The sequence below is a fragment of the Naegleria gruberi genome, assembly GCF_000004985.1.
Source record: "Naegleria gruberi genomic scaffold NAEGRscaffold_11, whole genome shotgun sequence".
Classification (NCBI taxonomy): Eukaryota; Heterolobosea; class Eutetramitea; order Acrasida; family Naegleriidae; genus Naegleria; species Naegleria gruberi.
This window is the reverse complement of record NW_003163316.1, coordinates 28,752-52,987: the sequence shown is the minus strand read 5'-3', so window position 1 is coordinate 52,987 and position 24,236 is coordinate 28,752. Positions and strand designations below refer to the sequence as shown.

The 24,236-nt window shown below is 32.4% G+C and overlaps 10 protein-coding genes and 1 non-coding gene across 11 annotated transcripts; 2 read left to right on the top strand and 9 right to left on the bottom strand.

Moving 5' to 3' along the window:
• Positions 1-13: 13 nt before the first annotated feature.
• On the bottom strand, positions 14-2,218 carry NAEGRDRAFT_77285 (uridine kinase family protein; the record flags this gene model as incomplete). The annotated part of the gene is made up of 2 exons (XM_002679876.1): positions 1,718-2,218; positions 14-1,674 (listed from the first exon to the last, which is right to left on the bottom strand). Coding segments are annotated over exons 1-2 (1,754 nt in total), but the record flags the coding sequence as incomplete, so codon positions are not given.
• A 2,185-nt stretch (positions 2,219-4,403) lies between these two features.
• Positions 4,404-5,283, bottom strand: NAEGRDRAFT_64631 (uncharacterized protein; the record flags this gene model as incomplete). The annotated part of the gene is made up of 5 exons (XM_002679875.1): positions 4,404-4,484; positions 4,532-4,621; positions 4,741-4,746; positions 4,832-4,924; positions 5,143-5,283. The coding sequence occupies 5 exons, from the start codon at positions 5,281-5,283 to the stop codon at positions 4,404-4,406; spliced, it is 411 nt and encodes a 136-aa protein (XP_002679921.1).
• A 1,245-nt stretch (positions 5,284-6,528) lies between these two features.
• Positions 6,529-8,650, top strand: NAEGRDRAFT_47173 (uncharacterized protein; the record flags this gene model as incomplete). The annotated part of the gene is made up of 3 exons (XM_002679988.1): positions 6,529-6,899; positions 7,168-7,788; positions 7,876-8,650. The coding sequence occupies 3 exons, from the start codon at positions 6,529-6,531 to the stop codon at positions 8,648-8,650; spliced, it is 1,767 nt and encodes a 588-aa protein (XP_002680034.1).
• Positions 8,651-8,734: 84 nt separating this feature from the next.
• NAEGRDRAFT_64627 (ras family small GTPase) lies at positions 8,735-10,171 on the bottom strand (the record flags this gene model as incomplete). Its single annotated transcript, XM_002679874.1, has 1 exon — positions 8,735-10,171. The coding sequence occupies one exon, from the start codon at positions 10,169-10,171 to the stop codon at positions 8,735-8,737; it is 1,437 nt and encodes a 478-aa protein (XP_002679920.1).
• A 590-nt stretch (positions 10,172-10,761) lies between these two features.
• NAEGRDRAFT_64626 (uncharacterized protein) lies at positions 10,762-11,253 on the bottom strand (the record flags this gene model as incomplete). The annotated part of the gene is made up of 1 exon (XM_002679873.1): positions 10,762-11,253. The coding sequence occupies one exon, from the start codon at positions 11,251-11,253 to the stop codon at positions 10,762-10,764; it is 492 nt and encodes a 163-aa protein (XP_002679919.1).
• A 181-nt stretch (positions 11,254-11,434) lies between these two features.
• Positions 11,435-14,196, bottom strand: NAEGRDRAFT_47171 (kinesin-9; the record flags this gene model as incomplete). Its single annotated transcript, XM_002679872.1, has 2 exons — positions 11,435-13,463; positions 13,679-14,196. 2 exons carry the CDS (start codon positions 14,194-14,196, stop codon positions 11,435-11,437), a joined length of 2,547 nt encoding a protein of 848 aa, XP_002679918.1.
• A 4,371-nt stretch (positions 14,197-18,567) lies between these two features.
• On the bottom strand, positions 18,568-19,692 carry NAEGRDRAFT_64622 (uncharacterized protein; the record flags this gene model as incomplete). Its single annotated transcript, XM_002679871.1, has 1 exon — positions 18,568-19,692. One exon carries the CDS (start codon positions 19,690-19,692, stop codon positions 18,568-18,570), a length of 1,125 nt encoding a protein of 374 aa, XP_002679917.1.
• Positions 19,693-19,894: 202 nt separating this feature from the next.
• Positions 19,895-20,647, bottom strand: NAEGRDRAFT_47168 (uncharacterized protein; the record flags this gene model as incomplete). Its single annotated transcript, XM_002679870.1, has 1 exon — positions 19,895-20,647. One exon carries the CDS (start codon positions 20,645-20,647, stop codon positions 19,895-19,897), a length of 753 nt encoding a protein of 250 aa, XP_002679916.1.
• A 411-nt stretch (positions 20,648-21,058) lies between these two features.
• On the bottom strand, positions 21,059-22,246 carry NAEGRDRAFT_64620 (ERG4/ERG24 ergosterol biosynthesis protein family protein; the record flags this gene model as incomplete). The annotated part of the gene is made up of 1 exon (XM_002679869.1): positions 21,059-22,246. The coding sequence occupies one exon, from the start codon at positions 22,244-22,246 to the stop codon at positions 21,059-21,061; it is 1,188 nt and encodes a 395-aa protein (XP_002679915.1).
• Positions 22,247-22,429: 183 nt separating this feature from the next.
• On the bottom strand, positions 22,430-22,502 carry NAEGRDRAFT_t173. The gene has a single exon. It is a non-coding gene; the product is annotated as a tRNA-Ile (tRNA).
• Positions 22,503-23,033: 531 nt separating this feature from the next.
• Positions 23,034-23,916, top strand: NAEGRDRAFT_64619 (uncharacterized protein; the record flags this gene model as incomplete). Its single annotated transcript, XM_002679987.1, has 2 exons — positions 23,034-23,459; positions 23,506-23,916. The coding sequence occupies 2 exons, from the start codon at positions 23,034-23,036 to the stop codon at positions 23,914-23,916; spliced, it is 837 nt and encodes a 278-aa protein (XP_002680033.1).
• Between the last annotated feature and the right edge of the window lie 320 nt (positions 23,917-24,236).

Genomic DNA, 24,236 nt, shown 5'->3' with positions numbered 1-24,236 from the left:
TTTTTAGTTACTTGGAATTTTATTGAAGGAAATTAAGAATAATAGCATGTTGCTCCTTAACACTAATTGTAGTTGTTTTACAATTAGTTACATTATTTACTGGTATTACATTTTTTGAAGATTTAATTTCTGTTATTGAGATTTTTTGTAATTTATTAGGAGGATTATTATTTTGTTTTTTTATTATTTACACTTGGCATCCAATTACTTTGTGGTGGATTTTCTTGGGATGTTGCCTTATTCCTGCCTTTTTGGAAATTCAATTACTACTCAGAATATTTTTGTGGAAAGAGAAGGAATTTTAAATTATTTACAATTTATTCATAATCAAAGAAGGAATCTCCAATGAATTCACGAAGCAATGAATCAGAAGGAATGGATCCAGCTGGAATGGCATGGAAATAACGTAAGAATGCCAACAATTCTCTTGCAGAGTTGTAATGTGGACTTTGTGGACTGACAGCACTCAAAAGAGGCTTGGCATAAACTTTGAGTACAGAATATTCGTAATCAAGTGAAGTATTAAAAACAACATCTGCATTCTTCATGAATGGGAAAACATTCTTGTGTTCAGCCTTACGAACAGCAGGCCACATATCAAGTGTTGATGTAACAGAGTGACCTCTAAAGTTGAAATCTCTGACCATTCTTCTCAACAATCTAGTAGTATTATTACTGATAAAGTTCATTTCGTCAAGATTCAATTGAGTAAGTGGAGCAAGGAAAATCTTGAACTTGTTTTCAGATGGAATCTTTGGAGTCAATTTATCATTGAGACAGTGAATACCTTCCATCAATAAGACTTGACCAGGTAAACATTTAATTTTACGACCAACAGCCTTTGGTTCACCCTTTCTAAAATCGAAAATTGGTGACATGACTTCTTCACCCTTGATCAATGATTCGAGATGGTCATTCAACAAGTCAATTCTCAAAGCATCAATGGTTTCAAAATCATAATTACCGTTTTCATCAAGTGGACATTCCTTGTTTGGCTTATAATAGTCATCAACTGAGATAGTAACTGGCTTAATACCCAAAATTTCCAATTGAATACTCAATTTCTTAGCAAATGTAGTTTTACCTGATGAACTTGGGCCAGCAGCCAAGATAAGTTTAACCTTATCCTTTCTAGAGAAAATATCCAAAGCAATTTTAACAATCTTTTGGTCATGCAAAGCATGATTCAAAGCCATGAACCATTTGATAGTATTATCATTGACGTGTTGATTCAAATCACCAACACATCTAGTATTTGTAATTCTACCCCAGTTATTATATTCGGAATAGACATTAGAAAGTGTTTCGTCATTGAATTCAAGACCGAAATCATATGGTTCATTAGGGAATGAAAGCTTGAATCCTTGCTTGAATTTTTCCAAAGTAAAAGTACTCTTCATAAAGCTTGTCCTAGCAACAAGAGTTCTGTGATGCAAATCGAAATATTGTTGGTCAACTCCGTCACAATAATCAATTGGAACAGCAGGATCATTGTTTGCAGAAATAAGTGAAGCAGTATATGGCCTCTTGACAACATTTTGGAAGAAATCCATGGCCATTTCGTATGATACATAACGTGTCAAAATTGGTAAATCCTTTGATACTAATAATTCCATTCTATGTTGAACTTTAGAAACTTGTTCATTAGTAAGTTCATCTTTTCCATCAACACAACTATTTCTCAGAGATTAGTATAAATAAACAATTAAAAACTTACATCATATAACCACTTCTCAATGAATGTTCAACAGATAAAGAAAGTTCTGGGAATTCCAAGTGAGTTGCCAATCCGACTAAAAAGACTAAACTACGTCTGAGGATAGCGTGACCTTCAACACTATCTTTAAGAACTGGAGCAACCTTTACTTGGGCAAAGGAAATAACTTCATTCAATGAAGTAATTAAATTATTAATTTCCAAAGCATAGATATCTGTTTTAATATGCATATGTTTCTTCAACAATACAGCAATATCAAAACACTTTACAGGGCATGGGAAAACATGAATAGACTTGTCTGGAAATTCAACTTCAGTAGTTTGAGAAAGCCAGTGTTGAGAAGGTCTTCTCATTTCTCCTTCAGTATGAACAGACAATAAGGTGGTATCAGAGTGGGAGGCAGACATGTTGAATTCCGATGATTGTTCTCTCTCGCAATCTTTCTATAATGAAAATGTATCACAATTTATCAAAAAACAACAAGGTAAAGATCTCGTTGTATGGTGGGTGTGGTGATTTTTTTTTTGATTGTTTTTTAGAGGTTTTCATGTTTATACATTTTAGATTCATAAAGACCAAAAAGATACCCAAGCCTATGCTGATGCTGATTATTAGGATGAGTAACGATGAGTGTATTTTCAAATGATGATGTTTGTGTAGGTTCAATGGATGACGAATTTCTCCCATTTATTTATTCTTGAGGGATTTTTAGGGTAGGCATGGAAATCGTTCAATGTTAAAGTGTCGGTTTATGAAAAAGATTCTTTGTGATTCTGCAGAAAAATTATTCGAAATTAATTCCTATTTGAAGATTAAATCTGATAAGGTAATTTAAAATTAAATTACTAAAAAATGAAAGAAGTAATAATTGCAACAAATAAAGAAGAACAGCAAACAAAAGAACAGCATCAACAACGAGGAAAGGATAGATTGGAAAGATTAATTCAACATTTGGTTCCATCATCATTTCGGAGGAAAAGGATGCAATCGAATCATGATAGAATTTCGGAATTGGATAATAACATGTTTAAATTGAAGATTTTAATGGAATTTTACAGATCAATTTGGATTTCAATTATCATATTATCATTCTTGATGATTATTAAATCAGTGAGGAGGGAAAATTTAATTTTGAATTTTGATAAATTAATGAAATTTATTTCTCAATTAAAGAATGGAAAACGAGTATTGAATGTGGAAAAGAGACATTATCTATATTTAATTGAACCATTAATTGCAACAGCCATGATGTCTTCATTTTCAGTTGTTTGTATGTATTATTTTGGATGTATCATCAAATAATATTTGAATAGATAGTAAATTCAAAAAGAGTATCATGTTACAAATTGAGGATATTGAAATGGATTTAATAATTTTCAATAGAATGATTGGTATTATAAAATCAATTATTAGAAAAGAATGTGAAACATCAAATCCGTTCAGTACAGAACTTTTTCAAGAAAAAAGTATGAGTCATGAGGAAGTCATTGCATTCATGATTGAGAATGATAAGGAAACCTATCCAAGCACTAAGTTTGAGTATGATGTTAAAATTACAGATGTTGACGAATTTATGAAAAGTGTGGAGGTAATAGCATATCATCCAAAAACTGGGAAAGCCATGTCACAAAAAGTTCTGATTCCAAGACATCCCAATCTTGGGATTAATATTGATGATTTGAACATTGAAATGTTGAGTGAAAAGACCAATCAAACAGTACCACTTCCCACAGAGAATAATGTTGGATAAATCTTTCTCATAATCACTAGTTAAAATCTCTAATGGCCAAGTAGGCAACCATATTCAATTCTATAGAATATTTAGCAATTTCTTCCTTTGAAAAATTGAATAATTTGGTAATTGTCTGAGTGTCAAGATTGTTTTGCAAATAATCTTCAATCTGTTTCTCATCTGAAATAAATTCCGTATCCTTCATTTCATCCTGATTAAAATTACTCTTCACATACTCTTCAATGCTCATCACACCATCACAACAAACACACAAGACATGATTTCCATCCGACACACTTGCACCAAAATTTCTATAAGCTTGTCCAATATTTCTCTTTGGATTTAATTTGTAAATTAATTCTGTATGAACATTTTGAGTTTTCCATCCAACAATAGATTGATCATCTTCACCCCAACTATCCTTGCTCTCGGATTTGGAGAGTAAAACATGATGAAGCCTAGATTCAAGAACAAATAGGCTTGGTATTCTTGTTGGATTGATACACGACAAAGAGCATGAACTCTTTTGTAATTCGATCAACTTGGCAATAAATGAACAATTTTTCATCAAAACAATTTCTGCTGTTAATGCACTTCCCACTTGTATCTTCATTTTTTAAGGTTTTGGTAAGTACAAAGTATTGTAAAATAAGTTTGTTAGAAAGTATTTAGACAAGAAATTAAGAACATGTTCTTGAAGATAAAGCAAGAAATGCACAATGTAGTACAGATTTAACTATTTAACTCTAGAGAACGAAGAGGGTCCTTTCTAACAAATGCACAATCAATTTTAATCTCTGAAGTTGGTGATATTGAATAGGTCAATCAATAGAGTAGATTCTATTGATCGACTCACAAGATATGGACAGGTGCCATATCCTAAAGTTATGAAAAAGTCAAATCCTTCTTGGCTTATGATAGAAGTTCGTATCCGATTTCAATCTAATAGTTTCTTTATTCAAAATCACGCAAGTAATCGCATACATGTACTTTAACACCTCTATCTCTTGCCATTTCTTCTGGAGTTTGTCCTGCCTATTTGGGTAAGTGAATATGTTTCTCGATTCAAAAAACAAACTTACATTATTCTTGATATTTTTGTCAGCTCCCTTAGATAACAAATACTTGACTACTTCGAAATGTCCATTGTAACTGGCCCAATGAAGAGCTGTCTGTTGAAGGTTTTCACAAGTTTTTGAAGAGGTAACAAATTATTGTACAATAAATCATTTACAAACCTCCTAATTTATAGTAAATTAACTTTCCAATTGTGTGTGAATGTAACACTTACTCCAATCTTTACATTGCGAAATTATAATATTATTAATGAATATTATGATAATTATTATTCGAAAATGCAATGTCAGTAAACAATTACATACCTTTGATTGATGATTAATATTTGCTTGATATTCCTCAATTAACATTTGTACAATAGCCAAATTACCCCATTGAGCAGCATTAATCAACGGTGTCTAATATTCATTCAATTAATTTTGACAATTTTCCAATTATTAATTCAATTTCCAAAAATCCAAACACTCACCATCTTATCAATTCAATTTAAAATCAATTTTTAATTCAGTATTATAAATGTTCAACATCACAATTCTTCCGAAAACCTACTCCACTCTTATCGGATGAATAAATTCGTAGAACGTGATGATGCTGTTGGTGATGATAAAAAACCTACTCTTTCATCAAAAGTATTTACATCCACTCCTTGTTCCGAAATTAGGTTTGAAGCCTTTTCTTTTTCATCATATTCGCAGGCACTTCTCAATTGTTTTTCCAAGAGTTTCTTGTCTGTGGTTGTTGATGATGAACTACTCATTTTTTTAAATTATTGCACTTTTAATATTAACTATTTAATGTTAATTATTTAATAGTTAATTTTGTAATACAATTTGCTGTTCTAGAGATGTTTTGCATGAACCTCAACTACAGCAAATGTTCATATCTATCATTTTTGTAAAAGACAATTTACATAATTAAAATCTAGAAAATAGAAACCAATTTGTCCAAGTTCACCTTCATAGCTATTGTAATCTCATACTGAAATCATTTAAGTTGCATTGAACAATAGACAATATGCATCCAGACTGGTAATTTAATTTTCTTTCAATTTGGCAAGTAATTCGTCATCATCGTTTGATATCAACGTTTGTTGTGAACATCAAATACATCAATCGAATTTTCAATATATCTTATAATTGAAGTTGATGAGATCTCGTACATAGTGCACAAACAAAGCAAGACCACTTGGAAAGCAACTTGTCTTGCATACCATTGTTGAAACGTCCTTGGATTTCAATAACTCCACCAAAAAATGTTTTGTCAAAATTTTGACAGGTTTGAGGACATGAGCGAAGTCAATTTCGCTACAGGAATAAAATTGTTACCTGATCAATTATCTATTATATCCAAGTCACTGCCTTTATAGAATAAGGGCACTTTTTAAGAGAACAATCAATTCTTGCAATAAGGATTACTCTTTCTTTATTTTGAATTTTTCAAGGTTTCGATGTTTCACACTATCGCAAGATGGAAGGTTTTTCGCCTTGTTCTCATATCCAACCAACACAACAAAATCAAACTTGAGAGATGCAAACTTTGCATTGTTTGGAGGAGTAGAGGTTGGTTTCTCCTTGAGGAGAATGTTGTTGGCACTCGCAACAATAACTTGTTGTAACTCAAACGATTCGTTCAAAGAAATTGTCTAAACTTCCATAACAGTGTGTTTCTGTCAGCAAATTAATTCCAACAAGGAACACACCATTCCCCACCAACCAACAGAACACACAAACTATCTTGAGAGTTAAATCTCGTCATTCTTCTTCTACTAGAAAAAGTATTTGTAAAAAATCATTGTATTACATCACTTTCGCTTGGTTCGCAATTCAAAGCATACCATTTCTACAAAATAGTTAGACTGTACTGTTTGATTTCCACTCTCTTCATTCTTCTTCACAAGTTTCCTTATTCATTCTTCACTGGCTTCCTTTGACTTCATTTGACTTCAGTTTGATCCCTTCATATCTCAGCTGTAACGTTCTCTTAATAGTTCCAAATTTGCAACATGAGCGTTGAGGTACCAACAATAAGTAAATCTTTTCCCTCAACCGATCCTAATAAGACAACTCCTAACACTGTGAGTGAGCAAAATTCACCAACAACAACAACACAAGCCGCTGCCTTAATAACAACATCAGCAGAGGGATTATTGTCGGCGAACACAACGCACAACCAACAAATAGAAAGCACAGAACACCAACCTCATGAAAACTTTATGAAGAAAAAAGAACAAGCTTATGATAACTTGGAATCATTAAGAAGATCATCAACTTTATCAATTGTTATAGCACACCAAGACAATATAACAACATCACAACCACCACCACCTACTACCAGTGCCAATACCAACAGTAGCAGTAGCTTCTATCAGAGAAAGTCTGCCTCCCCTTAGAGAAACCTTCGACTCACTACCATCACCTTCACAGTTGACAAGTATTAGTAGTGCAGATAATAACAATATGATGTCGTATCAGAGAATTCAACCTCCTCATCATCATTCTCATCAATCTGGGTATGGAATGAATTCACATCATCACCATGCTCCAGACCACGGTCACATGTATTCTTTATCTCCACCACATGGCCAACAGTATGACCACCACCACACAATGGCCAATAATTCTTCCATGTCCTTCGACCACAGACAACCAGCTCAATTTTTCGAAAAGTCATCCTCCGTGACTGGATCATCCAACAGATTGGACAGACAGCAGCAACAACATGTAAATAACGAATATCATTATCATCACGAGTACAATAACTATGATGTGCATCCTAGTGCCCAACAGCAAGTATTCAATCATCACATGCATTCAACAAGAAACCATGCATTGAATAACAATCACATGTATAATTCCTCTCCAACATCACCCCCATCTAATAGACCCTTTGCCACACTTCCAACTCCTGTACCAACATCCAATTTGACCAGTCCATCTAATTCTTTCTCACAACCACAACAACATGTTGTTGCATCACAATCATTGCATGGAAATAGCTCTCCAAGTGAAAGACCACAATCATCAACATTTAATGTGCCTTCTTCAACACCTAGTGGAAAATCTAGTCCAGTTTCATCGAATAATGAAGCAACATCATCGAATGCTAAAAGAACAAATGGTCATCAAGCTCACATTACCATGACAACAATTAAATTTAAAGAATTGGCTATTTACTTTGATTGGAAATTAGAACAAGCATGTGAAGCAATCGGAATTAGTAGTACATCAATGAAGAAATTATGTAGACATTTCAATATTCCAAGGTTAGTATTAATTTCGAATAATGACAATAATTAATTCTATCAATTATTTAATTCACACTATATTGTTGTTTATTAAATTATCAACAGATGGCCGTACAGAAAATTAAAGAGTTTGTACATGAAGAGGGATAAGATTCTGGAAAATATGAAAAACAATTCATCAAACCCACTATCTCAGAAAAAGTTTACAACTCAATTGGAAAAAGTTGATACGGAAATTGAAAATATCAAGCGACCATCTGGTTCAGCAAATTTATCAATGGATAGAAATTTACTTCAAAAATCGAGTGGAAGTGACATTGAAGAGGAGGAATCTAATTCTGATGATGCCAGTGCTGGTGATACTAAGATTAATAGAAAACGAGAACATGAAAGCAATATTGACAATGCTAAAAGAGTTAAAAGAGTTGATTCATCTCTTTTATCTTCATCTTATTCCTCTCAGAATTGTAGTGAAGTTTCACCACAATCTAGTTATGTTTCAACACCACCAGCTCAACCACTACTCAATTCATCCTCACCTGCCTCACTTAAATCCAATCCATACATTCAAACTGTTAATAATGGTCAATTCCAAATTCCACGTGCAGCTGACCAATCTATGCAACTAGCTCATTCAGGTAGTAATAATATTTATTCTACAACTTCCTTCTCATCTTTGGAGAATTATTCAAGAAGTAGTTCTAGTGATTCAACTCCTTTATCTCACAATAATAGACAATCACCAACCAACACAACTTCTTCAGCAAACATGATGATGCGAATGCAACCACCACCTTCCCCACTGAATCAATCATCACCATCAACTAATCAAGTATCTGCTCTTCCTTCCATTCATGAACTATTAAAAAGTATGAAATAATTTATAAAAATCTAAGAAATCTATTAAGATTATTTTATATTTACATTATTAAGCAATATTTGAACATAATAAGCAAGATTATATTTACATTATTAAGCAAGATTTCTTTCGTTTTGTTCTATTTTCCAAGAATTGAGTAAAACCATCATTGATAACTGACTTGAAATCTAGAGTGGTTTTGGCACTGCATTCAATATAGCAACAAGCACCAACCTTGGTTGCAAATCTCCTAGCTTCTACAAATGTTACACAATTTTCAGCGATTGAATTATCTCGTGGTGAATTATCACAATCTTGTTCCATGAATGTTTCTCTTGGTGTTTTAAATGAATTTTCATCAATTGGAGTGCTAGGAGTTGCTACTGATTTTCTAGAATCAATATAGTCCTTCCAATCATTGGTTGGCATTGACCTGGATCGTGCAGTTGTTGATTTACCTCTAGACCTAGCAGTTTTTGGAGAATTTTGTGGAACTGTTAGTTCAATATCTGAAATTTCCAAAACAAATGATGTAGAACTACTAGCACCACTATTCTGACTTGTATTCATAGTTGACTGTTGTTGTGGTGAAGCAGATTCAAAAGTATCACTTATTGGTGATGATTGTGCGTCGGTGAGTTGTTGTTTCGAACCACTCTTTCCAATAGCACTCAATAGAACACTCCCAATATTTCTCTTAAATTTAAATGATGAACTACTAGTAGATTTTGTTTGACTATTACTACTCGTCGAACTCAAACTACTACTTATACTAATATGAGAATCTCTACGTGGATCGTGATGAGCAAATCCACCACCACTACTTGCTGAATATCCCAACGGTTGGTGATAATGACTTGAATCACGAATAGGAGATTGCATTGGTGAACTAAAATTACTTCTAGAATTAGCATTTGAACTAGTTCTAGAACTAGAAGGTGAAAATTCAGATCCTACATCGCTACTAGTCAATTCGTCCAATTCTTTCATTTGTTCTAAACTATTTGCATTTAGGGAAAGTCTATATTTTCTTCTTAGATCAGATTTACATCCAACAATTAAAAATGAAGCATCTGGTGAATATTTCTGAATTTCTGGAATCCATTTCTTTTTAATTGATTGTAAAGTTGAAGGTTTTGAAATGTCAAAACATAGAAAAAATAAATCAACATTTGAATAAGAAAGCGGTCTCAGTTCATCATAATTCTTTAAACTACTCAATTCCCACAATTCTATATGAAAATCTTGTCCATTACTGCTGACATTTGTCGAATAAGATTCAATGACAGTTGGCACATGCTTTCTTTCATATGAATTTGATATATATCGATTAATTAAATTCGTTTTTCCGCATTCACAATCTCCTAATACAATAATTTTAAAATGTAATTTTTGATTTGATGAATTTGCATTGCTAGTTGTCAAAATTTCAAAATCATGTTCTTCTTCTTGATTCCGTAACTCTGATATATCTTGAAATGATGCAGAGGGTGTGATGATGGAGGGTGTTCTTCTTCCAATCGTTTGGTTGGGATTTAGCATTGAGAGATAATGATGATGATTTTTTTTAAAAATGTCACTTGTCTAGTAATCAATAACTCCATCACATCTGGCGCAACATTTTCAGTGAATGGTTTTTAGACTTTTTTAATTTCACCAACGACTAGTGATCTTATCAACAGTTTACAATAATATTTAATGAATTTACTTCAACAAGCTCATTTCAAGACAAAGCAAAAATTCAAAAAACCTAACAAATTTATTGTTGTTGTGTTTAAAAATCGCCCACCAATTATTGAACTAGTAATGCAGCAATATAAGGATTCACACCATAACGGATTTCATATTGTACTTGTAATCATAAGAGGAAGAAACTGCTGGTTTTATCGTGCATTGGTTTAGCCACAGCCTGTGAAAAATTTGCAAACTACAAATGCATCTCACCAGTGTGAGGTAAGATTTTCAATTTTATATCATCCTAACTTTTTGGGCTAATTTCTTAATATTCTCCTTAGTGAAGAGTTTCTGATAATTTGGATGATTGAACTCATTCGTTAAGGCCTTGTATTCTTTTAAAAAGGTCAATTATCACAATATTCAAATATATTACAACATTTCATTAGATTATATAATTAATCATTCTTTAAACTTGCAGTGATAAATACAAGAATTGCCGATTTAACAATCATGTATTCATTTCTAGTAAATAAATCAGAGAGGAATGGTATAAAAGAGAGTGGTGATTTTCTAATAGTTTTCAATTCAGTCGAGTTGGAAAAACTTCCTACAAAGTGTGGTTTATCAAATTCCTTGATAAGTAAATTAGTAGAGGTGGTAAAGTGTTTTTTAATTCTCATTGCTTCATATTTAGATGAATTCATGGATGGAAGAGCAGTACCAGAAATACACTTATTAAATTGAATATCTATTTGATTCATTAATTGTGGTTTATCATCGTGATTGATATGATTAGGTTTGATGGATTGTATTTGATGATTATCATCGATATTTACTTGTTGGTTAAATAAATCGGAATAGATAGATAATTGTGAACATTCAAATGATGATGATGCAGTATTATTACTATCATCATCACCACTATTACTAATAGGAGATTTGAACATGTTATTATTTGTATTATTACTAGTATTCGATTTAAAAATTCCCTTTAAAACAGATAATATCCAATTAATAATTCTTTGTATAATAATTGATAAATTATTCCTCTCTTTCACATTATTATTTAATACTTTAAAATCCAATGAATTGGTGGAATTGGGTTGCAGAGTGTTTTCCATTTTTTATTTAAAGTTTGTAAGCTTGTTGGAGAAGTGAAACTCTCTTTGAGGAATTAGTATTGGCAGATGAATTAACAGCTGCACTTGAGAGAGTTGAGGACTGTTCAACATGTTCTTTCAGTTTCTTAAAGAATGGATTGTCTTCACTAAATCCTTGTTGCTGTTGCTGTGGTGGTAGTTGATTATTGTTTCGGAGTGTCATTAAATTAGAGCTGACATTGTTTTTAGGTGAAATACTATCAACTCCCCAAGCTTGTTTTACAGTTGGCCTAGAAGAGGAGGAGGTAGTTGTGGAAAGAGTTGAAGATATTGGAGAAGAGGAGGAATCAAAACTGAGTGTAGAAACAGGAATACTGCTATTACTATACTGTTGTGAAATATTACTTCGTATTGTTGCAGAAACTTGAGAGGATATGGATTCTTCTGGTGAATCTTCTTCTGGGTATGGATTAGTTGTCTTGTACCAATTTTCAAAATCTTGTTGAAGTCTCACTCTGCTCATTTCCAATACTCTCTTCAAGTGTTCAATTTCCTTCTTTAATTCCTTGAGTTGATTACATTGATCTTGATGTCTATCCTTTTCAGCTAACAACTCTTTTTTAAGTTCAATTTCTTCTGGGAATTCTTCATCTGTTTCAGCATTCTTATTTACAAGATTTTGAGCAGCTCTTTCAGTTCTTAGTTGAATGAGTCTGTTCTTTAACACTTCAATGACAGATCTCTTATCATTGATATCTCTAGCCATCTCCTTTGCAAAGGCAATCTTTTCTCCCAAAGCTTCCTTGTTCTTTTCAATGACATTGTAATTTCTATATTTTTGTCTAAATAACTCGAACGCTTCTGCTCTTCTCCTCATTCCAGTTGCATCGGCTAGGATGGCAATCTTTTCATTGGAGAATTTTGGTGCATTATCACCTGTTTGGGAAAGAATGGATTTTTCCTTCTCTCGAATTCTTTCCTTAATAACTTCTTTTGTCACAATATCTTGAATAGGTTTTCGTTCTACACTTCTATGCATACTTGCTATTGATTCCATAGAAGATGTATTTCCGTTTGTGAAAGTATGAAGCATTGATCTCTTGGGTGATGGTGGTGGAAGGGTTGTAACAATTTGACTCGATGGGCTAATTTCTGTCTGTATCGATACTTCAGACATGTTCTTTTGTTTCTTATTTAACATGGAGACAAGGATATCAATTTCAATATCTCTGAGCTCAATGGCAACCGATAAGTTTTTGAGCTTCTCTTGGATATCTTCTGAGAGAGCAACTTGTTGTTGTGGAGGGGCTTGCTGAATTGGCTGAGGTTTCGTTTTTTGAGGTACTGGTTTCTCTTTCGACGCTGTAGCTTCCTTTGGCCTTTTCCTGAGATCCAAAACATAGGATTTTAAAACCAAGAAGGCCTCCCTAATTCTCAAATGGTCTCCTCCCAAATTCAGAGAACTGTCTCTATCCAAATCATCCAAAAATTCATCCACTCTCTCCTTAATAATTGCTTTTTCGTTTCCATCCAGTGCTTCTCTTTTCTGCCCTTCACCTCTATAATATTTCAGTTCTTCCTCCAATTCCTCAACTTTCTTTTTCAGTTTTCTAATTTGAACATATGGATCGACTTTCTCGTTAATGACAGCATTTTGTTTAATGCTAGCTACTCTCATTGAAAATTTACATGTTGAAACAGATTCCGACAAGTGTCTATATGAAGGATTAATCGTCGAAATCATAATAGTTTTACAATTACCACCAATACTATCTTTAAGGACAGTGGTGATTAATGAATCTCTCCAAGGAATGTGGTCATTACCTTCACTGATACTCATAATAAAACGTTCCAAAAAATACAGAGACAAGTTGATACTCTTGGCTTCTTCCAGAGTTTTGCCTGTTGAATTTGTCTTACTAGGCCGTTCGCTACCGGCCAAATCTACCATGTGAAGTTTTGAGGATTTTACAACTGATGATCCAGGTTCCTTTGATTCAATATTAACAGTAAATATACAGTGAGAACGAGTAGAGGACTCATTGAGCATAGTTTCACTGAAAATGAATGAATAAATTCAAAACTAAAATTAAATCTCTTACCTCAACACTCTGTTTTTATCACCAATAAATAATTTATCCAAAGCATCCTCTTCTGTTTTAGTTGGAAAGGTTTGAATATTTTTGAAAACAACAGCTCCGTTTGTATCAATTCTAGCCGATACTTTCCTAAATTATTTCTTTAATATATTTCCTCATCATTTTAAACTTACGGTAATTCCTTAATATCCATTAAATCTCTTTTATCATTCAATAAATCATATCCAAATCCTTTATAAATTTCCATATATGAAACTGAAAATGTATATTCTCGATCTCGTTTTCCTTCATTCGACGATTCCTCAAAAAGAAGTGAAATAGCTCTAGGAATGATACCTCTTTTTTCATAGCTTCCATCTCCACCAGTCATTGTATAAGTTTTACCACTTCCAGACTGACCATAAGCAAAAATTGTTGAGTTATATCCTTCTAAAGCACTAAGAACACATTTCTTAGCACATCTATCAAATATTTCATCTTGATCCACTTGTTGATCAAATATTCCGGTGTATTTATATTCATAATTTTCAATTGTATTATTAATATATCCTGCTTCATCCGATCTTGGTTTTTTAAAATGTAGTACTGCATTATCAAATGTTTGTTCTATTGAATATTGGCAATGACTCTCACTCACTGGTCTAATACGACAATAGACTTGGATTGTGTCAGAGCCTTCTGATTTACTCATTTTTTTGCCGCCTAACAATGTACAATTAATTTATTAATAGTATTTGGTGTTTTGGGTGTATTGATTCATAACATGTATCTTTGTAACTCAAGTTATTGTTCTTTATCACTACGGTTTTATATTCAGTTTCTTGTGGAGGCTTGATTATTATTAAATGTTTGCTGATGATGAAATTATGTCATGGCTGACTTATTAAAATTACATATCGTGGTATTATTCGTGTTGGTTGTTATTCTTCTTCTTGAGTGTTGTAGAAGCTCCAACAGATAAAACTGTAATTTTTCGCGCCAAAAACTACTTTAAAATAGTTTTAAAAAATGTCATCAGATGGTTCGACCAACCAACAAGGAGATGGAAAGGAGAATGATCAAGAAAAGATGGTCCTTAGTTTGACCAAAACAGCCTTTGAAACACTTGAAAGAGATTTTCAAGAAGTTTTGATGGAATTGGCTGGAAAAGATCATTTGGAAAATTTTAGGATTGAATATGAAAAATTACATCGTAATTTATTGAGATGTCACGAAAATGAGAAGAGACTTATGAAGAGATGTGAGGAACTTACTCAACAAATAGTAGCAAATGCCATCAAGGTACAAACAGCAATTAATTTATCTAAGGAAGACCAAAACACCATCGCAATTTTAAAAAAGGAAATTGATAAAGCATGGAAACTAGTAAACGCATCACATGAAAAAGAAGCCAAAGCTAAGGAAACTGTTCAAAAACTTACCAAAGAAATTTCGGAGCTGACAAAAATTGCAAATCAAGGAACCGGTAATACAGTTCAAGATGCCTCTGCACCAGAGTTGGAAAAGGTAAAAAAGGAGCTTGCCAGAGAAAAGGAAATGAAAAATGCTCAAGTAATTTCCCTTAACAATGAATTATCGAATATGCAAATTCAGGTTAGTTTCAAAAAATTGTACTAGTATTAATTCTAATAACCTACTATTCTTACAGATCAATGATGTAAATCAAGAAAAGAAGAAATTGCTAACTGTTATTGAAAGTATCAATGAACAGCTCAACGAAACAAAGAACAAGTTAGATCAAACAATCAAGCAAAAGGAAAAATCAGAAAAGGAACTTAAAGAATCGAAACAACTTCTCACAGCTAAAGCTCAAGAACTCTTAAAGAAAGATGAGAATATTAAGAAGGAACAAACAAGAGTGACAGATTCGGAAAAGGTTATCAAGGATATGGAACAAACTATTAATTCTCTCCAAAAGAGAATAGAGCAATACAAGTCTACCATTGATACAGATGAAAAGGAAAGAGTTGGACTAATTGCTGAAGTTTCTAGGTTGAAGGCTAACGATCAAACATTGAATTTCGAAAAGAAGTTGTTGGAAACAAAAGTTAAAGAAGTTATTGATGAAAAGAATCAATGGCATCAAAGCTATCAAACTCTCCAACAAAAGAAGAAGATTGTTGAAAATGAAAAGGAAGAAATTGAAAGATCTAAAGAATCTCTCAATCAAGAAATTATCCATTTGAACAAGGTCATAGAGGAATTAAATAATCAAAAAGATCAACAATTGGAAGCTGGAGAAAAAATCAAAGCAGAAAGAAATTACCTCAGTAAGAGTTTGGTTCTCATGAAAAAGGAAAAGACTAAGAAACAGGATAACATTAAAATTCTGGAAGGAAATTCAAAGGTATTGAAAGCTGAAATTGTTGCTGAAAGGAAGCAAACAGAAAAGTACAGACAACTTACCTACACACTGGAGAAGGAAAGAGAAAGATATGCTTCGGAGGCTTCAGATTCTGACCTGAAATACAGACAAGCTCTGGAAGAAGTAAGAATCAAGACTGTTGAATTGAATGAGCTTCAAAAGAAGATTATTGAACTTCAAGAAAAATTGAAGACTCAACAATCTCTATATGAATCAGTGAGAAGCGAAAGAAACACTAAGAGTAAGGCTCTTATTGCGGCTCACGAAGAGGCAGAAGAAATGAAGAAACAGTTCAAGATTATGGAACAACAAATTACTCAACTTAAGGATGAAATTACCAGTAGAGAAAAGGCTCTCGTTGATGAAACATACAATGCTAAACAAATCCTGAAGAAGAAGGAAAAGATGAAGGAAGAAATTAAATTGTTGGAAGAAAAGCAAAAGGAACAGGAAAGAATCATCAAATCTCACGAGTCTGAAAACTATAGGCTCACTCAAATCATTAAGCAAGCTGATAATGAAAGAAGAAAACAACAAAAGGACTATGATGCTGTTGTTAGTGAAAGAGATGTTCTAGGTACTCAGTTGATTAGAAGAAACGACGAAATTGCACTCCTCTATGAAAAGATTCAACTTCAAAACAGTACACTAGACAAGGGAGCTATTCAATATAGAGAACGGTTGGGTGACATCAAGATTCTCAAACTGAAAATCAAAGATCTCACAAGACAATTACAAGTCTTGAAGAAGCACATTTACAAGATTAAGGAATTCCAAAGAGAGAATCATGAGTTGAAGAAACAATTACTCGAAGAAAGAAACAAGGTCAAAGCTCTCTCAGAAGAACTTCAAAATCCAATGAACGTTCACAGATGGAGAAAGTTAGAAGGAAGCGATCCTACACAATATGAACTTGTTCTTAAAACCCAAACGCTCCAAAAGAGATTGATTGCCAAAACTGAGGAAGTTATGGAAAAGGATTTAATTGTTCAAGAAAAGGAGGAAATGAACAAAAAGCTCAAGGCTATCCTTTCAAGACAACCAGGTCCAGAAGTTGCAGAACAGCTTAATATTTATCAAGAGACTTTGAGAAAGAAGAATTCTCAAATTCAATCTCTTGCTTCTGAACTTAACTTTTTACAATACAAGGATAAACAACAAGAGTATGAAAAGGAAAGACTTAACAGAGAACTCAAAGATACCAAGAAGAAATTCTTACAAACAAAGAAGGATTTCTACTTGGAAAAGGAACGATCTCAATCACAAACTTTAGGAGGTGAGGAAATGGCCGGAGAACCATCTTACAAAGTTACTCCTGGAGAAGGAACTAGGGTACATTTAGGAGGAGGTTTTGCTCTCAATTAGTTATCGGCGATGTAAATAATTTGTAAAAATAAATCGATCTTTAATTCATTTAGTTTCAAATTGGTATGCAATGATATATTTCAATAACATTGCATAAAGCACAATACATTGAGGGCTATCAATATCATAAGGGTCTGAAATATCAATATGAAAACTATTAAATTCATCAAATGCCATGAAATCAGCATTATCATTCGAAAGAAGTCTCTTATTTCCATTTTCCCATTCTTTCTTTGTTACAAGAACTATTTGTGCTTCTTTTGAAATATTTTCAAGAATTAATTTTTTCTTTTCACTTAATCCCTCCAATTCCCGATCATCAAATGGATCAACAATGAGCACTACTAGAAAACTACCTCTATAATATGCTGAAATGAGGCTATTAAATTTATACACTGAAATATTCCACAACTGTAGCTTAGACTGGAGATTTCCAAAATAATAAGTTTTCGTAGAGAAATCCTCAAAATGTCTATAATCTTCAAACTTTGAAGAATTTTGAATAATATAATTACGGAATTTGTGTTTTGAACTGCCAGAAAATCCTTCTAGTAATACTTTCACTATGTAATCGTTATTTCCATATTTTGACGATTCACAAGTAGGTTTGTGAGTACTACTTGTGGGTTCGGTTTCAGGAGGTGTAATTCCAAAATTAGTAAAAAACTTTAAAATACTTGAAAATAATCCATCAGATTTCTTTTGTTCGGTATTAATAATATAATTATTGTCTTCTTTGTTAATTTCTTCTTCCTCTTGGTTACATTTTCTTCTCGCATATTGAAATAAATTATTGTAACATTTAATATCATTTTCAATCCATTCCATCTCATTACAAAAGTCTAAATCCGTGCTCTGTTTTCTACTATTGTAAACTCTTTTAGAAAATTCATAAATTTCATATCTAAATGCAAATTTAATAAATTTTCTCCTCAAATATTTATCGCTTTCCAAATTTAGAAATTCATCAAAACACTCCAACAAATTCTTATTCTCCTGTTTAATATGATCCGATATTTTCAGCCTATCCAATAATCTTGTTTTTTCATTATAATATTCGAATAAATGTTTGGAAATAAATTGATGATTTTTAAAAATTAATCGAAAAGTTAGCAAAACCTCTATCGGAGATAAAAATGGTAAAATTTCATAGAATAAATCTTGTGGAAGAATTGAGAAGGGATTTAACATATTATTTTCCCCAATACGAATCTTTGCATCTTCATCATCGTGTTGTTCCATTTTTTTTAAAGATTTTACAAAAAAAATGTAAACCAAATTTCTAATCAATTTTCATTCAGGGTATTGTTGAACGAATTGAATAATGTACATTTACTTGGATTGAAGTTTTTTAAAATATTGGAAAATAATCTTTTTTGATTCCAAAGTAATTACTTCTTCAAGTTGTGATTTTTGTGAAGAGGATATTTGAAATCCTGATTCATTCAATTCATCAAATACATCTTGAATATAGGCCTGGAGTAGTTGATTCATTTGTACTTTGTTTTTGGTGTCGATATTTCCAATTTTAGAAATTGCATTATTCAATCGATTTTCTGTAATGCAAGCCAATGCTTCATATTTGATAACTTCTAATTCATCAATGGAATTTGATGATGAATTGGAGGTTGGAGTTGACCATTTAACAGCTTGTTCATATTTCTTTTCTGAAAATTCTTGAATTTTCCTCTTGATTATTGCTCGTTCTAATTTTCCTTTTTTAGAAATGTTAATTTCTTTCATTGGTTTTATCACAACACCTTCAGCATAATTTGATTCATTAAGTGATGGCATTCCTAATTTTTTAGGAAGTTTCGAGTCAAATTTAACATCCATATCCATACATTCTTCATAACTTGCAATTAATAAAGGTTCTGCATATAAAAGTTGACTTTTTGAGAATATTTCCAATGTTACTTCGTAATCTAAATAAATTTGAATCAAATCACTCTTTTGAATTGCAATATCAAATGCATAAAATTCAATATCATTTGTATACCATATACCTGTTTGAACTGGTTGTTCAATTCCTTCTAGTTTTGGCATATTTGGATAAAATCCACCAAATATTTCACCAAATAAATAAACATGAATCAGATCTGGATAATTTGTCTTGACCATTCTGAATATATTTTCCAATTTACTTGTTAATCTCTCTTTCAATTTTTGAAAATAAAAGAATTGATCATTTTCACTTAAAATTGATTTCCTCTTTGCACATTCAATATGAATATTTCCACCCAAATCTTCATTCATAAAAAAGCAGAAATTAGCTCCATGAACCTTTTCTGTGGCGACCCATTTGACCTTCTTGAATAGTTTAGTTTGCTTTTGATCCATATCCCAATGTTTGTTAGATGAATCAATTTTAATGTAGCCTTTAAATAATTCGGAGGAGCCTTCCGATTCATCACCACTATCATTATCTTTGTCAATCTGAGAGGTGGTTGAGAGCATTTTTTTCTTTTGTGTTTTTAGGCTATTTTTCAATTAATTGTAATGATCTGAGCGTTGAACATCAATTTTGAAAATGAAACAAATTCAAATGATATCATCGGCATCTTCAAGTTGAACACCCTCAAATTGAACTTTATTTGCCCTTATTGTTATGTGTTAAATGTTTGGTTGTTGATATATTTGTACAAAAGATTTTTAATGATTATTCTTCCCTCTTGGTCAAATCAATCAATTCTTCAATTAAATTCTTAGCAGCAGCATGAATTTCATTTGGTTGAACAGTACCAGCAGCAGAAACACTGGCAACGCTAGCAATACGATGTGAAGAATCAGTACAAACAACTTCAGCATCACCACTTTCTTGAGAGAGTTCATTACCAAACTTTGTCATGAGAGTTTCAACAAAAACTCGATCCAAAGTCTTACCCAAAGCAACAGCAATACCATTTCCAGTCTTTCCTGAAACTTTACCCAAAGCCTTAGCACCTAAAATAACAGAGTTTGACATAAAGCCAATTGGTTTCTTTTGTTTGAAAAAGTCAACAATGGCCTTTTCAACATGTGAATTAACTTCAACTTCATTAACATTATATTCTTCTTGTTCAAAATTAGACAAATTACGAACAACTCCATTACCACCTGGAATAACTAACATGTCAAATTGATCAGCACGAAGTTGGTCAATGCTCAAAATCTTTTCACGTGCAATACGAGCACTTTCCTTATGCATATATCTTTCTTCGCTTGAATCAATTTGTTTTGTAATATAATTGTATGATTCATCAATTTCTTCGTGTGGTGAGAAGAATCTTGGAACAATTCCTTTTCTTGTCAATTCAACAATAACACTAACAGATTCAACAACATCACTTCCATCCATAAATCCACATCCGCTCAAAATAACAGCTGCAGTCTTTTTCTTTTCTTCCTTCTTGGCTGCTTGGTTATTCATCATCATTGATTGATGCTAACATTTCCAACAATAAAAACAATTAATAATAATAACAATTTGTTCATCATTGTATAGTCATCATGTTATCATCATTTAATCATACAAATCCACAAGATGATATTCCGGAATAAATTATCGGATTAAAAATAATTCTAAACAAAAATATATAAGTGAGAACACCTACATAGAACATTTTACTAGTTTGATTAGCAACCAAAGATGTAGTCTTTGAAGTCTTAACGAAAGGTGAAGTCAAACTTCTCAAGGCAATTCTGAAGGACATTTTTTATTTTTAAAATATTTTTTCGTATTAAAATTGTCTTCATCAGTTGTTTGTCGTGGCTTAAAAGAAACGTGCCAAGATGAAAATTGTTGAGTTGTCAAAATGTAATGCTAAGAAAAATTATAATTTGTTTAATAAACACCTGGAATCATAACCCATTTAACCTTCTTGCAATATTCGTCCCAGAATTTACCATACTTTTCCTTACATCTTTCATTGTCTCTCATAGCTCTGTGGAAGAGAAGAGCAGTCAAGTAAATTGGATACAACCATGGTAATAAGTAACCACATTGAAGACATGGTAAACTTTGAGCAATAGCAATGAGAATATCACCCAAATAATTGATCTTTCTGGCAACTCCCCAGAATCCTGAAATTAATAATTTTCTATCTCTAGCAGTTTCCAATGTCTTTGGTTCAATAAGTCCCAACCAAACTTGTTTTGGATCTTGACGATAGACAAACTTTTGATTGTTGGCACCTCTGAAAATGATATAACCAACGATAAAGATGGCAATATTGACAAATGTTTGAGTGTGGTTAACATTGAAATCATTGACAAGGTACAAGTTTTGGAGAGTGAAAACAAAAGGCATCCACAAATAATCACCAAATACCAACATGAAACCAAAGTTTTCTTCAATAATATCAAACATATAAATAAGTCCATATTCAAAGACAAAAGCATCAATGGTATAGAAGAAACTAATAGCTTGGAATGTCACTAAATTTGTTGAAAGAGCTCCATAAAGACGATATTGTTCAAAAGCATAACTCAAATTTAAAACTGACATCATCAAGAATGCAGGTCTATATGAGAATTCCTTAATTTCAAATCCGAAAAAGTGTGGATTCAATTCAACACCACACCAAAAATTCATTGGAATGTTCCACTTTGGATAAAGGAAGTTTCTTTCCTTCTCTGGAATAATAAATAAACCTCTCAAATATAATAAAGTAGTCAACAAGATACTGAATACCAAACTGACTGTCAATAATTCACCAAAACTATTACAGATCAAAGTGTAGATAGCTTGACCAGCAAATTGGAAATTAGTATAACACAATGCTCCATAAATTAAACTTCCAACAAGAACAACCAACAATCCATTGGTTTTATAATAAACTCTAGAATTATCCTTGAGTGGAGCTCCCGGAACCCACTTGCCAGGGATCAACAAGGTTCCAATCACAGAAAAAAGAACAGCAGATAAATAAATTATTATAGATTCAGTACTAGGCTTTAAATTCAAGTTGGTCAACATGGTAATCACATCAAGACCACTATTGTGGTGGGCAATTTGTGCCTGTCTATTCATTTGTTGATGATGATAATATTTTTTAAAAAGAAAGTGAAAATGATTTGCCGAGCTTTTTTACTTGAAGACATTTGCTCGAAGTGGTGTCCGAATGCGCATTTCGCTATTGGAATAAGAGAATCAATATTTCGTAGTAAGAGGAAGTGCTCCTTGATGCTTAGGAAAATGTCCATTAAAAAGGAATGCTGACGGACGGGATCGAACCGGCGACCAATGGCTTATTAGACCAACGCTCTACCGACTGAGCTACGCCAGCTTCATGATAATACCATAACCACCATAGAGGGAGCGTTTCTACACATTTTTTAATCTACCACTTAACGTATTATTTTTTATTGTTTACAAGCAGATACCTTAAACGTAATATTATTGTGATTTACTTCACGTTTAGTGATTTAGGTATTGTGCTCTTCTATTCAAAAAATCTTTAATAAAATATCTCAATAAATATTAAGCATTTACCTCTTTACAACAATGTGAACAGCTATTGTTGTGGATCATCCGAGAAGAAATTCATCCGATTTGGAAAATCTTACAAATATAAAGACAGAAACCTTTAGCTATCAACTGACCAAAATTGAAGTTTCGTTGAGAACACAACTCCAAAAAAGGCCTGTTCCTATCCAAACCCTATCAAATTGCATTAATATTGATTGAATCGCGGTGTTATTACAGAGAAAATCTTGCATGGAAATTCCACAACTTTGACACTTTCATCAACATTCATTGAAAGTCTCAACTGATTCCAAATGTCTTCTCAACAACAATGAGTAACCTGAAGAAAAAAATGAATTTCAATGTTGGTGGTAGAACCATCATGATGGCAGTCTTGTTCATGATGGCCACATTCATCCTTACAAGTCCAATTAATTGTGAAGCAAATTATGCAATTGGTTCATTGACTTCTGTTGTGGAGGTAACTGATGATTGTTATGTAAATATTGTGGAATCATTCATTGTTACCAATAATCAAGTGGATAAGGAAGTTGGATACTTTTCGAGGTTTATTTCAAATGTTGAGGGTAATGTTGATATTGTTGCTCGTTCAGTGATTGCAACATCAATTACAAAGAAAATTGTGAACACTACCATTGTAAAGAGTGGTCAATATTACGAAATTGCAGTCTATCTTGATACTCCAATTTCAAAGGCAGGAAGTGATGCTTTTACTTTGAATTATCAAATGTCTGGACCTCTTGTTGCACAAGAAACAGTAAGTGTTATGGATTTGATTGTTAAAATTGCAACATTTATATTAGGTTGACTCTGTTAAAATTGATTTTACTGGCCCAATTACCATTTTCCCAAAGAAAGTAACCATTCAATTTACTGATAATGTGAAACATCTTCATGGCTATAGACAATTCACAGCCACATCCAATACTATTGATGAAGCAATCATTTCTGAAAAGTCAATTTCATGGGAATATAATTATGCTGCTAATCCTTGGGTTAAGGTTTCATTCCCTGCATTGGCAACTTTTGACCTTTGTAGAACTTTACCTCCTGAACCATTGGTTTCACTTAATGTGGTTAATTTGATTTTGATTATTACCTTATTGGTGATTCAAGTATTTATGGTTGCATTCCTTTGTTTCTCACACTTTAAAAGACCAAAATATTCAAACATGACCATGGAACCAAGTACACCAGCCACAACATTTAATTAATATTCTTTTGTTTCAATGTAAATAAGAAAATAGTATATCAAATAAAAAATACTATTTTGATGTACTACTAATTGAGGATAATCAATGAAAATAGTCTGTGAAATACATCACTACTACTCCTATTTTTGAAAAGTTCAATTGATCAATTTTTGAAAGAAATTGCTTCTGGATATTGAATCAAATTCTAATATTTTCAATGAATATTCAACCAAATATACAACAATCTTAAACAAGATATGATCCATTCTAATTCAAGCAACATCAAATACTATTTTCTAAATTTAAACAACCCAGCAAACATTCAATGTAATCCAAAACAC